At 34.1% G+C, this 16,481-nt stretch overlaps 1 protein-coding gene across 1 annotated transcript; it reads left to right on the plus strand.

Annotated features, from left to right (window-relative positions):
- The first annotated feature begins 12,802 nt into the window (after positions 1-12,802).
- On the plus strand, positions 12,803-15,578 carry LOC132735589 (uncharacterized). The gene is made up of 3 exons (XM_060722565.1): positions 12,803-12,999; positions 13,589-13,749; positions 15,454-15,578. The coding sequence occupies exons 1-3, from the start codon at positions 12,914-12,916 to the stop codon at positions 15,576-15,578; spliced, it is 372 nt and encodes a 123-aa protein (XP_060578548.1). The 5' UTR covers positions 12,803-12,913.
- Positions 15,579-16,481: the final 903 nt, after the last annotated feature.

Consider the following 16,481-nt stretch of genomic DNA (forward strand, 5'->3'; position numbering starts at 1 on the left):
ATTCAAATGATTACAAACAAGAAAAAAATTCATTTTCTTTAATACGTAAAAATACTGCGAATGTTTATTTTGATCAAAATTATTCTCAAAGGAAAATTGACTATATATAGGTTAATAACTCTGCTTAAATAATGTGCGTAAAATTTGTAAGGTTTATTTCCCTTTCATTAAAAATTTGTTTGTCACATTCATGTTTTGTCATGTTTTAGCGTAAGACACGTGGAAACGTATTTCCTTACCGTATTCCTTTACCTGCATGATCAGGTGGGAACGTACATGTATTCCCGTACTGTATTCCTTTACCCATATGTTCACTTGGGAACGTATTCCCGTACCCATGACGAGTGAAAACGTATTCCTTTACCTATACAAGTAAAATGGTTTCCTGCGGTGAACATTTTAATGATATAAAGATATTTCATTTAACTATTTTCAACATTATTTGGGAGGGGGGGGGGATAAATAAACGTTTGTAACAGGAATATAGTTGACAATAATCGGACAATATAGAAGAAGGTCTTTGGAAACTGCATGTGACCGTTGAAGACCGGAGAAGGTCGAACATAAAACAATTTTTTTTTAAGAAAATGATTAAATAGGCCTACCATTTTATGAATAATTCCGAGCAAAAAATAAATAAAGTAAACACACAAGTTTACGCAGAAAATATCTCTTTTTATCATGGCAGATGCCACCACGAATATTTTCATTTTGCAGATTTTCAGTTTAAACAATTTATTGTTTGTAAAATTTGAGATAGATATTAAAGAAACATTGATAATTTTCAAACACATCATTCAAGTTTTTCCACCTTAAACGGTAAAATAATCATAGAAAATTAGAAATATCACGTAATAGATTTTTGTTCTCAATTACATGTAGGTGTAATCCGGACTTATTCCCTACAGGTAAATCCGTAACGTACCGGCAAACGGTATTTAGCTGGGTTTTCGAAAAGGTCAATTAACCGATCATATGCCATTTACAGATCACATGCTCCTCCATGTACCGAAAACAGGTCACGTGCTCCTCCATGCCTCAAAAGTAAAACGCGTACCAATACCCTGCGGTCTCCAGACCGCAGGGAATAATCACGTAGTATTGACACGTGGTATTAACACGTGGTAAGCACGTGGTATTAACACGTGGTACCGTATGCACCTTACCGTATGATTTGAACACTCTAAATTAGACTACTTATATATACTACAAGTACAAATGTTGCTGCAATGCAGCAATTGAGAAGCTCCGCGCAAAAAAATGTGCTCATTACAGATACCTTACCAAATTATTCCTACGCACAGGTCATGTTATATTCAGATTAAGTACTATTGTAGATTTTTTCCGAATGTTTTGTAAACCATTTTTTTGCATAATTATACTTATCTTATGCACTGTCCATAATTTAAAAGGGGGAAAATATTTACTGATGCCTACCTGGTAAGGAAAGTAATTCCATTGAATACAAACAAGACTTACAAGACTTGTAAATGTTATGTGACATAACTGTACTGTGTTCTGTTTCAGTAATAGAAGATAGATGATAGAAATATCATAGTCTGTTATAATTGTAACAAATATACAAATAGTAACAAAAGGGACTAATATTATAATATAGTATTATTACATGCATATTTAACATGTCAAATTAAAAAAAAATGGTTTCTTTCAATACTGAAAGTAGAACACACTCTGGAATGAAAAAATGGAATGAATTTTCAAAAGACCAAATTCAGGATTTTTTTTGTTTGTTATACACGCGTTACATGGTGATACAGTATTTAACAATATAATAGAACACTGTTTCCTGAATTTTAGGTAGGTATGAGGAAATTCACTCATATCATATTCGTGCGAGACAAAGATATGAAAGCTATTTGACATTGGTAATATATAAAAAAAACTATTGTTAATTAATTTTTAGGGAGATCAATATATATTTTTGTTGAATTGCTTTAAAACCATTCATAAAAAACATTACACTTCATGTTCAAACTGCAGATCAAAGTTTCTGTTGTTGTCATGATATCTATCTATAGCCTATGCTTTAGGTGATTCCGCTTTGTCAGCCATGTTTGTTTTAACTAAAGTCTGTCCAAAGTGAAAGAAGACCAAAATTCATATAACAACAAAGCTCTTATTGTAAAATGATGAACTATTTGAAAATACACTTCCAGGTTTATATTTTAAGGACAATTATAAACAAAAATAAACATGATAACAATAAGAATATTTACCTTGAATGTGCTACATTTCTGAAGACCAAAAACATTATGTTGCAAAGTTTTATGCACATTTCATGAATGGCAAAATCCTTTTAAAAATCTGTTTTAGTGCAAACAAAAGCTATTTTTTGCAGCAAATACAAAAAATCTTTCAAAACTTAACTCCAAATAATTCAGTATCTCATGTCCTTCTAAGCACATGGCCTCCATTATTTTTTGTAAGAAAGTAGTGCAAGAAAACAGTCATCATTTATAGCCTTATGAACTACAATTAAAATGAAAACACAATTAAACTTTAAAATCTAACCTTTTTATGTGTAACAGTGAAGTCTGTCTGTTTGTCATGTACACAAGAAATAGGTAAATGATGTTTATTTTCATGGTACTAATTTTTTACACATGTCATGGAGGCCATGTTTTTGCAAGGTGAGATAAACTACTTTCCTAAGATTTATGTTTTTTAAAGTTTTTTGTATTTTCTGCAAAAAATAGCATTTGTTTGCACTAAAATAGACTTTAAACTGGATTTTGCCATTCATGAAATGTGCATAAAGATTTGCAACAGAATGTTTTTGGTCTTCAGAAATGTAGCCCATTCAAGGTAAATTTCTTATTGTTATCATTTTAATTTTGTTTAAAACAGTCTTTATAACATAGAATTGGCAGTGTACTCATATAACAATGTGAGCTTTGTTGTTACATGAATTTTGGCCTATTTTCACTTAGCACAGACTTTGTGTAAACAAACTTTGCTGACAAAGCGGAATCACATTAGTAAGGGTCCATCCGCTCGTAAGGCTACAAAATGCAGCTTTCGCTGTCAAGTACGGACCCCCGAACATGTCACCAGTCATACCATTATTCCCTGCGGTCTGGAGACCGCAGGGTATTGGTACGCGTTTAACTTTTGAGGCATGGAGGAGCACGTGACCTGTTTTTGGTACATGGAGGAGCATGTGATCTGTAAACCGTACATGATTGGTTAATTGACTTTTTCGAAAACCTGGCTAAATACCGTTTGTCGGTACGTTACGGAATTACCTCTAGGGAATTAGTCAGAATTACACATAATTAAGAACAAAAAACTATTACGTGATATTTCTATTTTTCTAATAATTATTTTACCGTTTAAGGTGGAAACTCTTGAATGATGTATTTGAAAATTATCATTGTTTCTTTAATATATGTATCTCAATTTTACAAACAATAAATTGTTTATACTGAAATTCTACAAATTTAAAATATTATATTATAGTGGCATCTGCCATAATAAATAAAGATATTTTCTGCGTAAACTTGTGTGTTTACTTTTTTTATTTATTTTTTTTTTGCTTGGAATTATTCATAAAATGGTAGGCCTATTTAATCATTTTCTTAAAAAGAAATAATTGTTTTATGTTCGACCTTCTCCAGTCATCAACGGTCACCAGTTTCCAAAGACCTTCTTCTATATTGATCGATTATTGTCAACTATATTCCTGATACAAACGTTTATTTATTCCCCTCTCCCAAAACAATGTTGAAAATAGTTAAATGAAATATCTTTATATCATTAAAAATGTTCCCCGCAGGAAACCATTTTACTTGTTACAAAGTGGTATGCTGCACCAATGACGCTAATGAAATGTAACGTTATATACTAAAGTTTAATTATTTCAAAACAACCAATATATCAACATGTTATTATTAAACATTTAATTTCATAACTATAAATTAAAAATAATTATCGAAAGCAAAATTGTTAAAATCTTTTGCCTGAAATCTTCTTTATATTGACAAATTCCACCACTAATAGTATACTTGATATGCTGTGTGTAAATGCATTTCAAAATATAACAAATTATAATTTCATGTACTACTAAAAAGGGAAATAACAAATTTATAACCTCAAAACATTTATAGCTATTTATAGCTTTCGAATTTATGTAACAGCAGAACTGCTTTCCGGTTCTCATTCATTAATATGACATGCTGCGAATCACCGACGGGGAAACCAATATAGAAATCGAAAGGAGTTCTTGAATGCGGATTTACTTTTAGCTGTTAATCGAAAGGATTTATTGCTCAAATCCGGGTCCATGGACAAAAAAAAATAGTAAACACAAATAGCTCCGCGCCTGTGGGCGCGGAGCAATAAAATATATATTATAAGAAGAAAACAAAAAGGAAAACGAAAAATAAACAAGAACAAGATATGTTTGTAAAACATGTATGCCCCTTATTGGCAGCCAATTAGTCATATGATCAGGTTATTATGCATGACTTCTGACCCAGTGAACAAAAAATTAATAAGGGTTATCTACTGGTCATGACTAGTCACAAGGTAATAATTATTGTGACCGCATAGGTTGTGTGCAGCAATTTAAGTTATTAAAAATCTTACCAAATAATATATACATAAATTTCATGAATCATGTAGGCCTCATTAATAACAGCCAAGTTGTTATATTACATAAGACCTTCAAATGTGTATACCAAAAGCATTTTCAGTTTAATATAAAAATATCAACAATGGCAACTTGAGTTGTTGAGTAATTGGTCAGAAACCATCTTTGAGTACAAGGTCAATATGTCACTGACCCCTTAACCCCAAAATCGATAGGGTTCATCTGCTGGGCATGAACAATCATCATACAAAGTTTGAAGTTCCAAGGCCTAAGCATTCTTTAGTTATTGATCGGAAACCGTTCTTACCTACCAGGTCAATGTGACCTTGACCTTTGACCCCTTGACCCCAAAATCAATAGGGGTCATCTGCTGGTCATGACCAATCATCACACCAAGTTTGAAATTCCTAGGCCTAAGCATTCTTTAGTTATTGATCTAAAACCGTTTTTACCTACAAGGTCACTGTGACCTTGACCCCTTGACCCCAAAATCAATAGGGGTCATCTACTGGTCATGACCAATCATCATACCAAGTTTGAAGTTCCTAGGCCTAAGCATTCTTTAGTTATTGATCGGAAACCGTTTTTACCTACAAGGTCAATGTGACCTTGACCTTTGACCCCTTGACCCCAAAATCAATAGGGGTCATCTGCTGGTCATGACCATTCATTATACCAAGTTTGAAGTTCCTTGGCCTAAGCGTTCTTTAGTTATTGATCGGAAACCGTTTTTACCTACAAGGTCAATGTGACCTTGACCTTTGACCCCAAAATCAATAGGGGTCATCTGCTGGTCATGACCATTCATCATACCAAGTTTGAAGTTCCTTGGCCTAAGCGTTCTTAAGTTATTGATCGGAGACTGTTTTTACTTACAAGGTCAATGTGACCTAGACCTTTGACCCCAAAATCAATAGGGGTCATCTACTGGTCATGACCAATCATCGTATCAAGTTTGAAGTTCCTAGGCCTAAGCATTCTTGAGTTATGGATCGGAAACCGTTTTTACTCACAAGGGAAATGTGACCTTGACCTTTGACCCCTTGACCCCAAAATCAATAGGGGTCATCTACTGGTCATGACCAATCACCATACCAAGTTTGAAGTCCCTAGGCTTAAGGGTTCTTTAGTTATCACTCGGAAACCATTTGGTCTACGGACCGACGGACCGACAAATGCAAAGCAACATACCCCCTCTTCTTTGAAGTGGGTGCATAATAAATACATTGTAATAATGATAAAAAAACAGACTTAGGAGAAAAAAACTGTGGTTATGAAATTGCAGCAAGTGGGATTCGAACCTAAAATTACAAAACACTAAAAGTTACAATTACTCCGATCTACCGGAGAGCCATAACGGTAATACTCTGACGATTCTGTAAGAATAATGCTATATAGTATATGTAAGTGATATCGGATAATAATCCAGATAACCCCGTTTTTGGACTTTGGACTCCCATGTACCGTTAAGACCAAATTACCATCCTAGGACAGTAGTAAATTCTTGAACCACGTGGCCAAGATCGCATGAATGTACATCACTGACAAGCTGATTTAAAGCGCGATTGCTACACATCAAGAGCTCCATGAAAATGGGTATTTTATTACTGTCCCAGCAATTCTTCTATTTTGAAGTCTGATATTTTATCAAAATCAGCGAAATCTAATTGTGAACAGGACTTAAATCTCCCCTTACTAGCCTCGGACAGCAGACGGCCATTCGCTATCAATAAACCTATAGCTTGGCATAAATCGAGTAGGCGCCGCCCAAAATGATCTAAATTTACTCTTATCTGGGATCTATTTTGTGTTTACAATAGGTACTTCATCATCTATATATTTATCTCTAAGTAACCTATTAAAGATCTCCAGTAATTAGTACTTTTCCTAAACATGTATACTTAACAATATCTAATTCTAACTGATCAAAGTGATCACAATCGAGTTTATTGGGGTATATATGAGTGGCAAATAAATACATCCTGCTTTAAAACAAAAAGCTCTGCAGAAATTTTTACCCAGACGAAACAGTTTTGGTTCTTTTCAATTTTTTCACTATACTGGGTGGGATGGGCTCTGAATATAGGATGACTGTAATCCATAGAGTTGCTGAAATGTAATGATCGTGTCTTCAAAGTATTCCTGTGTATTAATTTTGTATTTCCTATTGATCGTTCATTCACTTGTTTACATTTTTCATTTCGTGTAGTTTTCTGTGTACTTTGTGAAACGTAAGTGTGGTCTGTGCTTGTGAATTTCGTGCACCCCTCTAATAAGGGCGACATGGCTTGCCGGGGTTTTTTTGTTTTATTTTTTCTTAGTCTCTACATTCACATTTGGCGTCTTCGACATTGAAGTAATATATCACAAGTATTTTAATCCATATCTTATCCAAAATTATCCAATATTATCCAGAGAAAACTACTTTTTAAATGAAAAATTTCAGAGCCGTGTAAAACAATGCTCTCACTACGAATTGACCGGAAGTATATCTAAATAAATCCAACTTTTCCCGCTGGCCCCCACTAATTAGCGTATTTTCGTCCAGCGATCCCGCCAAGCAAAAGTTAATGATCAATAAGTTGAAATGGCGGGGCCGTGGAGTCAAAACGCCATTATTAGTGAGGGTGGGGGCAAAGTTTAATAAATAAAACTTCGCCCCGCAAGGGCGCATTGTCAGATGTAAGAAATAAAATTGCGGATCGCGGGACAAAAACACGCTTATAAGCAGGGGCGTGGGAGCAAAATTTAATAAATTAAACTTCGCCCCGCGCCTACGCTAATTAGCATGTTTTCGTCCTGCGACCCCACCAAGCCAAAAGTCGATAATTAAACAGCTAAAATAATCTCGACCTTTCGCTTGGCGGGTCACGGGCGAAAACACAAATGGCACTAATCAGCCACCAATAGCGCACAGCAAATACATGCTAATTAGTTGGTACCAGGGGCAAATTTATGTAAATGTCGCCCGTGGGGCCGCAGAGCAAATAAAAAATAAAACGCGGGATGTTTTTTTAAATAGTTAAATATATCTAAATTTTCAAAATTACGAAAATATATTTAATAGACTAGTTCATTGATAATGTCACCAGTTTGTTACAGTAAAGTATAAGCACATGTAACACTAAAACCCTTATAAAACGTTCTAATTACATGTGTATAATGCATTATACAACTTTCACATTTCTTTAACTAATGATCCCAATCATTCTTATCTGTTACATAATAACATGTAATCTATAATCAATGTCTTTTTAAGGTTTTTATGCCCCCGCCATATAATGGCAGGGGCATATAGTGTTACCCTGTTCCGTCATTCCGTCATTCCGTCATCATCAGTTTCCGTTCATTATCTTAATAACCGTTGCACATATTGAACTCAAATTTGACATATAGATATGTCATGAGAAAATACAGGTCAAGTTCGAAATTGGTCATTGTTCGATGATTTTTGGCAGAGTTATGCCCCTTTAACTTTGAAAATAATATGAAATTTTCAGTTTCCGTTCATTATCTCCCCAACGGTACAACACATTCAAACTCAAACTTGACATATGGATATGTCATGAGAAAATACAGGTCAAGTTCGAATTTGGTCATGGTTCGATGATTTTGGGCAGAGTTATGCCCCTTTCACTTTAAAAATAATATGAAATTTTCAGTTTCAGTTCATTATCTCCCCAACGGTACAACACATTCAACTCAAACTTGACTTATGGATATGTTTTTGGAATGCGCAGGCCAAGTTCGAATTCGATCATGGTTCAATGATTTTTGGCAGAGTAATGTCCCTTTCACTTTGAAAATGATATGAAATTTACAGTTTCTGTTCATTATCAACCCAACAGTGTTACATATTAAACTTAAAAGGACATATGGAAATGTTTTTGGAATGCGCAGGTCAAGTTGGAATTAGGCCAACTGTCGATGATTTTTTGGCCGAGTTATGTCCCTTTCACTTTGAAAATAATAAAGATACATCTTAGGAATAAGCAGTCTTAGGAATAAGCAGTTTAAGTTTGGATTTGGTCAAACTTATCTTTCCTGAATGTTGGAAAAATTTTGAACTTTCAGTTTCAGAACTCGTACTTTTGTGGAAATGTATATAGCCATTATTTTGGCTACAAAGATGCAATTTGCTATTTTCAAAAGGTTAAGACTGAATAATTTCAGTGCCTTGAACATTGTATAAAAATGGTTTGTGTTAACATTGAAAAGTTTTAAGGGCTTTGAACTTAGAATGAAAAAAATAATTTTTGCAAACAAATTTGGAACTAAATATTATAACATTTGAAATTTTGGCATGATGACACATTTCTAGTTTTATAATTGACGAAGCAATATATATATTTACATAAATATACGTATATGTATATGTAGGCTTATAGCTGAGAATTCAGTGATGATTCATATATGCTAACAATAAATTATAATTTTCCCAGGGAAATCATCAGTTGAGCGAATCGTTATATTACCGATAAACAAGAACCTTCCATCTCCCGGCTCTCATGGCCATTCAAGTAATATTTCATTTTTCTATTTCAGAGTTTCATAAGCTGTGATAGAGGATTTGTGATATGAGAGGATCATCGGAACTACAAAAAACAACTCAAGCCTAGCTGAGTGAAATGTTAACTTACGTTGACTTTTTTAACCAAACTTGATAGTATGAACCATACTTGATTAAACTAAAAGATAGTTTTAGTAAAGCCTAAATCAGGGAGGAATTATTGTTTGGCAAAATTGACCTGAGACATTTGAATATTCAATGACCTTTTGTCGGTAATTGTCAGTCTCGGAAGTAAACCACGCAGGCTGATTTTGTATCCTTGTTTGGACTAGCATGTAAACTCAGATTTCAACATTTTTGGTAAAAATATCTCATTTCTGAGAAAAAGCTAGGCTTCCACCTTCATGATGCTAGATTTTTTTTTTGACTTGCATGCAGTTAAAGGTGACAACATCTGATGAGGGTAAATGAATACCCCCTATGTAGAATCGATCAACAGTTGCAAAGGATTAAACTCTTATAAGCTATTCATGATGAGTTTACCAAGCAGACCTCCGTTGGAATCTAAAGATTCAAGTTTTGATGATCCGCTGACAATTAATCCTTTTAAAGTTTTAGTGGACAACATGTGTGAGAATTTGGACAAAGAGCTCTATAAAAAGTTTTTGTTTAAATCAAAAGAGCATTTACATGATGACTATAATGCTCTAGAGAAAAATGGAGAGAGATATGAGTACAGGCAATATTTTAGTAAACTGGAGAATAATCTTGGTGAAAATGGGGCAGTTGATCATATTGAGCATCTTGTAAGACACACCATCTTCCATGGTGGAAGTGGTAAGTATTAGTGATATAAGAAATTCCTTTCAAAGGCAGTAAGGATAAAAAATACATAAAACTGAATCAGATCTACAGGTGTACTTGAAGTTGAATTTAATCAACAAGTGCAATATTATATTATAAATAAATACTTCTACTAAATTGATGGGGCGTCCGTGGCCAAGTGGTTAAGGTCCTTGACTTCAAACCACTTGCCCCTCACCGCTGTGGGTTTGATTCCAAACAGTGACTTTGGCTATCCAGCAAGCTGAAGGAACCTCGGTGGTTCTACTCAAGTGCCTAGTCGTGCCTGAAAGAATAATGCACGTATGGTCACCTGAGGTCCTCCTCTACCAGTAAAGCTGGAACGTTTTCAAATGACCTTTATTGTGTTAATGTGACGTTAAACCCAATCAAACAAGCTAAATTGATCATAATTTTACTTTTGATTTATGTTTAACATGATTTTAATTGTGTAAAAAACACCATAAACAAGGACTTTTGGAGGGCACTGTATATTAATTGTAGAAATTGTAATGATTACAAATAAAGAGACAATTACAGTACAATTGTATTAATTTTCATAATGAATTCAAACATATTTAATTACTTTCAATCAATTTCTAGCATAAAGATATGAATAATTCATGCCTGCTCCAAAACCAAACATACAATAATGCAATTTTGAGTTTTCATTCACACTTTGATTCAATTTCACTCCATTACTCTACACTCCCTAGCAAAAGTTATTGGAATGTCAGTAAAATATGATTTTAATGAAATCGGCTACATGTATGTGCAAATTCTGGGCCATGGACCTTCTGTGAAGAGCATAATTATTTTGTGCCAATGAAAACTCTTTATTATACCCCCCAAAACAAATTTTAGTGGAGTACTGTATAACGGGTTAATTTTGTGACGTGGAAATATTTGCGATATTTGCAAATTGGAAATTATTCGCAAATATTTAATGACACAAAAATCATTTCTTTTTAATTTTAGGCAAACTTTCTTCTATCATATGAAAACACGTTTTCATACAGCATCTTACATAAATAAGTTTGACAAACATTTCTCATTGCCTGTTTGTTTAAGTTTGCACAAATGATTAAATGAAACAATACATGTCTTAATAACACAATATGTTATTCATATATCGAAAGAATATTTCAAAATATGGCAAAGAAATGTTTGATCAGGGCCTTTATCAAACTTACAATTATGTATAGTTCCAACAATTATATAGATAATAAAGATATTAAACAACTGAATAGAAAAATTGCAATCAATGCATATTTTTAGCATGTTCCTGCTTAGTTAATGAAATCACGAAAACAGTATTAAATACAAGAAATCATATTTTCACAAATACATGTATTTCCACACTCAAACAGTCCACATTTTGACATTTGCAAAATTTTTGTAGCACAGAAATATCCACTTATACAGTATATAGGAGTTAGCTTGTCCGTTGGTCGTCAGTCAGGGCGTTGTTATGAGTTATGAGACATGAAACAGACATTTTGTTCATGCAGGTGTAAATGGTGGATGTACAGATTGAAGTCAAAATACAGTGTCTATTCTAGGTGGAGGGATGGGGGATTCACCCATATTTTTGAGAACTCCCCCCCCCCTATTTTTTCAGAGGCAGGGGGGGGAATTTTATATAGAGAAAGAAGGAAAATGATTGACAATGTAATAAACTCTCACTTTTCGATTAAAATCCCCCTGTTTTTCGAATCCTAGAATAGACACTGAAATAACTTTAGATTTTGCCATCATTGCATTCAATGTTAAAAGTTAAGGACATGTGTGTAATCAGAAACCAGTGTGAACGGGACTTCGCATAAATATACATCTGAATGGATTGTTAACATTCAATTGACAACAGGAGTGGGACAGTCCTTTAATACATGTACTTTAGGCAGTTGTTACATTTTATACACCACAGGCTCACATAATATGATTTTATACAACTTGTTTAATAAATTTAGTATTAAACCTTTACTCATTTAATATTCTCTATATCAATCTTTTTAAATATATTACCAATTCTGCTCAAAGTCGACAACAAAACATGAGCATGATGTCACTGTTAGGTTTTGAAGAAAGGGGTTTGTATGAGGGAACTGAGAAATGTTTGAATATTTTGTTAGACATAGTGAAATTATGTTTTTGACAGGCTTTTTTTTATGTTTATGAGAGGCTTATATTGTGCAATTATTGTAAATATTCCAATAACCATAAAAATTCTTTACCCATTACCTTCTATAATAAGAACACTTCCAAACTTAACAGATTGCCATGTAATATTTTTGTATTAAAGGTGTTACACATGTAGTCTTTGTTTAATGAGGGTCCATCCAACTGTTAACGCACAAAAAGCCGCTTTTGCTGCTGATTATGGATCCTTGACATGTCATCAGTCATGCCCTCAAAGACTTAATTTTCAACCACATAGTGGTGATGATTTACCTCCATGCAATTATCATGTCGTATTAGGCAAAGGTATGAGTTTTGAGCCCAAAGTAGGTCACTGTATGACGGTCAATGAGAATCAAAATGTACAGTAACCTGAAACAATAATGATAGGAAGTAGCCCTTTAAAAGGCTGTTAATGCCAAGCAAAAGGCCGACTTTACATACCGTCTATCTGTGCCAATGGCCTAGCACCCTAGCACACCATCCACATTGTCTCAGCCAACATTGTAGAGCCACCAACCTTGGCTTAAGTCAAGACATCAGCAGCTGGTCCCAAGTTGAAGACCAAGTCGCAGTCCTGTAAAACAAGAAGGGTAATAAATGTTTACTATCCGCAAAAGCCGTAAATCTTCTGCTGATGCCCTGCACCATCTCAGCGAAGTGCACTCACTCAGGGGAAGTGAAAAGAAGGTGTTACACTGTGTGGTGTCAGTGACTTATACCAATTTTATTATTATATTAAAGGTGTTACACTGTGTGGTATAAGTGGAATGGGGAAGACCAGTTTGGCTGCCCAGGTGTGTGCCCGACTTGCATGCAGTAAACCAAAATGGAGGATCATCATCCTCAATCAAAGGTAATAAATTTTAAGTGTAATTTCTTACTATTAAATGTAATGATAGATTCATGATTATATTAAAGCTGCACACCTCCAGATGAACCAATATATTTCAAGAAAATCAAACTTAAGAAAAAAAGTACTCAGATGTTAAGAAAAGAAAAATGATTCAAGATAAAAGTAATAATTTCTTTGTTATATGCGATTTATGATAATACATATATATAGCAATGTTTTTATTCAGTGCATGATTTCTGCTGTTTAATAAAATGACAAATGATTGAATACATTTTTTTGCCAGAAACTGTCCAGGAATAAATTGTTTCCAAATGTTTGAAAGCTTAGGACACTTCTGTACGAAATGGTACTCATCTTCCCTCTCAGTATAACATAATTTACACTTTCTTAATTGTTTCTCTACTCAACTAATTTTTTCACAATTTTGGAGGCATAGAACAGAATGGTGTTTCAAAAAGAGCTTTAAAAATTAGATAAACGAAATGTGGTTTACATTAAAAATGCTACATGCATTGCATAATAGATCTATTATTCAAGAAATTAAAAGAGCAATAGAAACTGTTTGAAATTTAAACATATTTTATTAAAGAGAAAAATCAGAACTCAACGACTTGTTGTTGGACATGATATCAGAATTGAGTGCAGAATTAGATGGGAATGAGTACATGCAGCTACTATCAGAAACAAACACCAACCATCTAAAGATCAGGTGTAACAAACTGATAGATGAGGTTCTTGAAAAACAACTAAGTAAGTAGCTGTGTTGTTGAATTTTTATGCTCTCTAAAGGGTGTGCATATAGTCGCCGCTTTGTCCGTCCTTCCGGCCGTCTATCTGTCCGCACTACTGAAGAGGGAAAGGGGGCCATGTAACTGTAAAGAGGACAAAAGAGTTTATTCCGTAACAATAGAATAAGGGCCATGCGCCCTCTATTAAACAAACGAAAGTGATTCTCCTTTTTTGGATATGGTAAAAACTTTAAAATCTTCTGTTAAAAAAACAATACTTAGAGCTTAGATATAAAGCATGAAACATCTTGTAGTGGGTGTCTACCAAGTTTGTTCAAATAAAAGGCCCCAGGGGCCTATATACAGGTAAGTGATTTCAGGGCCATCATGGCTCCCTTGTTACACTTTGAACTTTGTCCGGGACATAACTCTAAAACTACAAGAGATATCAACATGAAACTATTGTAGGAAGAGAAATCTCATTGGGTGGAAGTGCAGTGCTATAGAACCAAAACTCTGCCTTGCCTAATTTTAGAGTTATTGCCCTTTGTTCATATTTACACTTTGAACTTTGTCCGGGACATAACTCTAAAACTACAAAAGATATCAACATTAAACTATAGTGGGAAGAGAAATCTCATTGGGTGGAAGTGCAGTGCTAAAGAACCCTTATTCTGCCTTGCCTAATTTTAGAGTTATTGCATTTTGTTCATATTTACAATTTGAACTCTGTCCGGGACATAACTCTAAAACTATATGAGATATCATCATAAAACCTTTGTAGGAAGATAGAGCTCATTGGTTGGAAGTGCAGTGCACTGCCTTGGCTTATTTTGGAGTTATTGCTCTTTGTTCATGTTAACACTTTGTTCTGGACATAACTCTAAAAGTATAAAAGATATCAACATGAAACTTTTAGAGTTATTGCCCTTTGTTCATTTTTACACTTTGAACTTTGTCCAGGATATAACTCTTAAACTATAAGAGATATGAACATGAAACTTTATAGGTAGAAAGATCTCATTAAATAGAAGTGCAGTGCAAAAGAGCCATAACTCTACCTTGCCTAACTTCAAGATGTATACTTTTCTGTGTCAAAAACCTACTCAGGAAGCATCACCCAATCCAACGGGTTCTTGTTTATTCTAGGTCTTCTGCTTTTATCAGGAATATGTCCCCAGTGCCTAAAGTTTTATTTATGTTACTTTTTTTTCAAACTTAGGATGCAATTATGAACTAAACAGTTTAATTGCTAGTAAATCTTGAAGGTTGCCATATAACAATTAAAGTGTCTGTTTGACAAAGAACCGAACATTAAGAAGTAACGATAAACATTATCATTATATTGATAATTTAAACAAGATCACCGCTAGGCGGAGCATTACATGCCCAAAATTAATTTTTTTTGTTAGAAAGGATGAAACATTTGTAAGACATGGGAATTAAATACAGTATCACCTCCTTCAAAATGGAACTTAAGTTATACTCCGGAAACGGAATTGCTATCGGTTGGACAGACGGATGGACACCAGGGGGTAAAACATAATACGCTGAAATTCTTTCAGGCATTTAAAAATTGATCATGGACTGATACTCAAATGACTGACATCCATTCAGGAAATTCATCATTTTAATGGGAAATGATGAAGATTACAAGTCATTATTGAAACCAAGTATCATAATGCTGTTACATAAACATTTATAAAAATCTATTGTTTATTGTTAGATATACTACTTCTGCTGGACAATGTTGATGGACATTGTGATGGAGAAGATAGACAACATGATTTTTCTAAGTTTATGAAGGAACTCCTAAACAACATTCCTCTAAAAAGTAGCGTAAGTCTATAGATTGAAATTGTGATCCCATCCCTGATCCCAGCCTTTAAAACCAGTTATATTCCAATTTTGTAAATCTAAACCTATGTACTTCTGAAACATATTCACTTGTTCATACAAATCTGTAATAGTGTGTATGGTTAGAGTATAGGCTGATATGGTTTATACAGAATTAGTTTTAGTTGGATTGTGTAGGAAGCTATAAGCTTATAGACACACTTTCAAATCTGTTCCTGGAACCAACCAGTACTGAGCAATGAGTGTAAAGTTTCTTGCCAAAGGAAACAACGACTTGCCCTGTCAGGGTTTGAACCCATGCCGCTCTCGATCATGATAATACTAGTCTAACGCGTTAACCACTCGGCCATGCTGCCACTCTAATATCACTTAAAATTTATTTGGTTTTAAAGGCACATGGTCTCTTGAGTCACTAGGATTGATCCGCATTCCAAATGTCATTGTGTAAGTCCAATGTAATACAATAAAAGCCCCACATTAACATATACAAATAGTATCTCTATATGATTGTAATAAAGTTTTCATAGATTAGATACAAAAAAATAAAGTTATCCTTTTGGTATTTTGTGAAAGCTTAATGGCACTTATTGCATGGTGTTACCAATACTTTGATTAAATGCATACATGAAATATAAAGTAGCATGGCCAATATTTCTTCTGCATACCCTATTTTACATTGCATCAAATGTTAGTATATAAATAATACATGGGTTTGTGAGTAACAGTAAAAATATCATTCGAAAAATATTACTGTTACACAAGACGTTAGCATACGAGCTGAAGGCTCAGGGTGATCTATTATTATCAAAGGGGGATACTCCGGCGTCCGTCGTCATGCGTCAACAATAGTTTTCTTCTCTAAAACTGCTGTGACAGTCAACACTTGAATTTGCTCAT

The sequence above is a fragment of the Ruditapes philippinarum genome, unplaced genomic scaffold, assembly GCF_026571515.1.
Source record: "Ruditapes philippinarum isolate M1 unplaced genomic scaffold, ASM2657151v2 ctg1361_1_1_1_1, whole genome shotgun sequence".
NCBI lineage: Eukaryota > Metazoa > Mollusca > Bivalvia > Venerida > Veneridae > Ruditapes > Ruditapes philippinarum.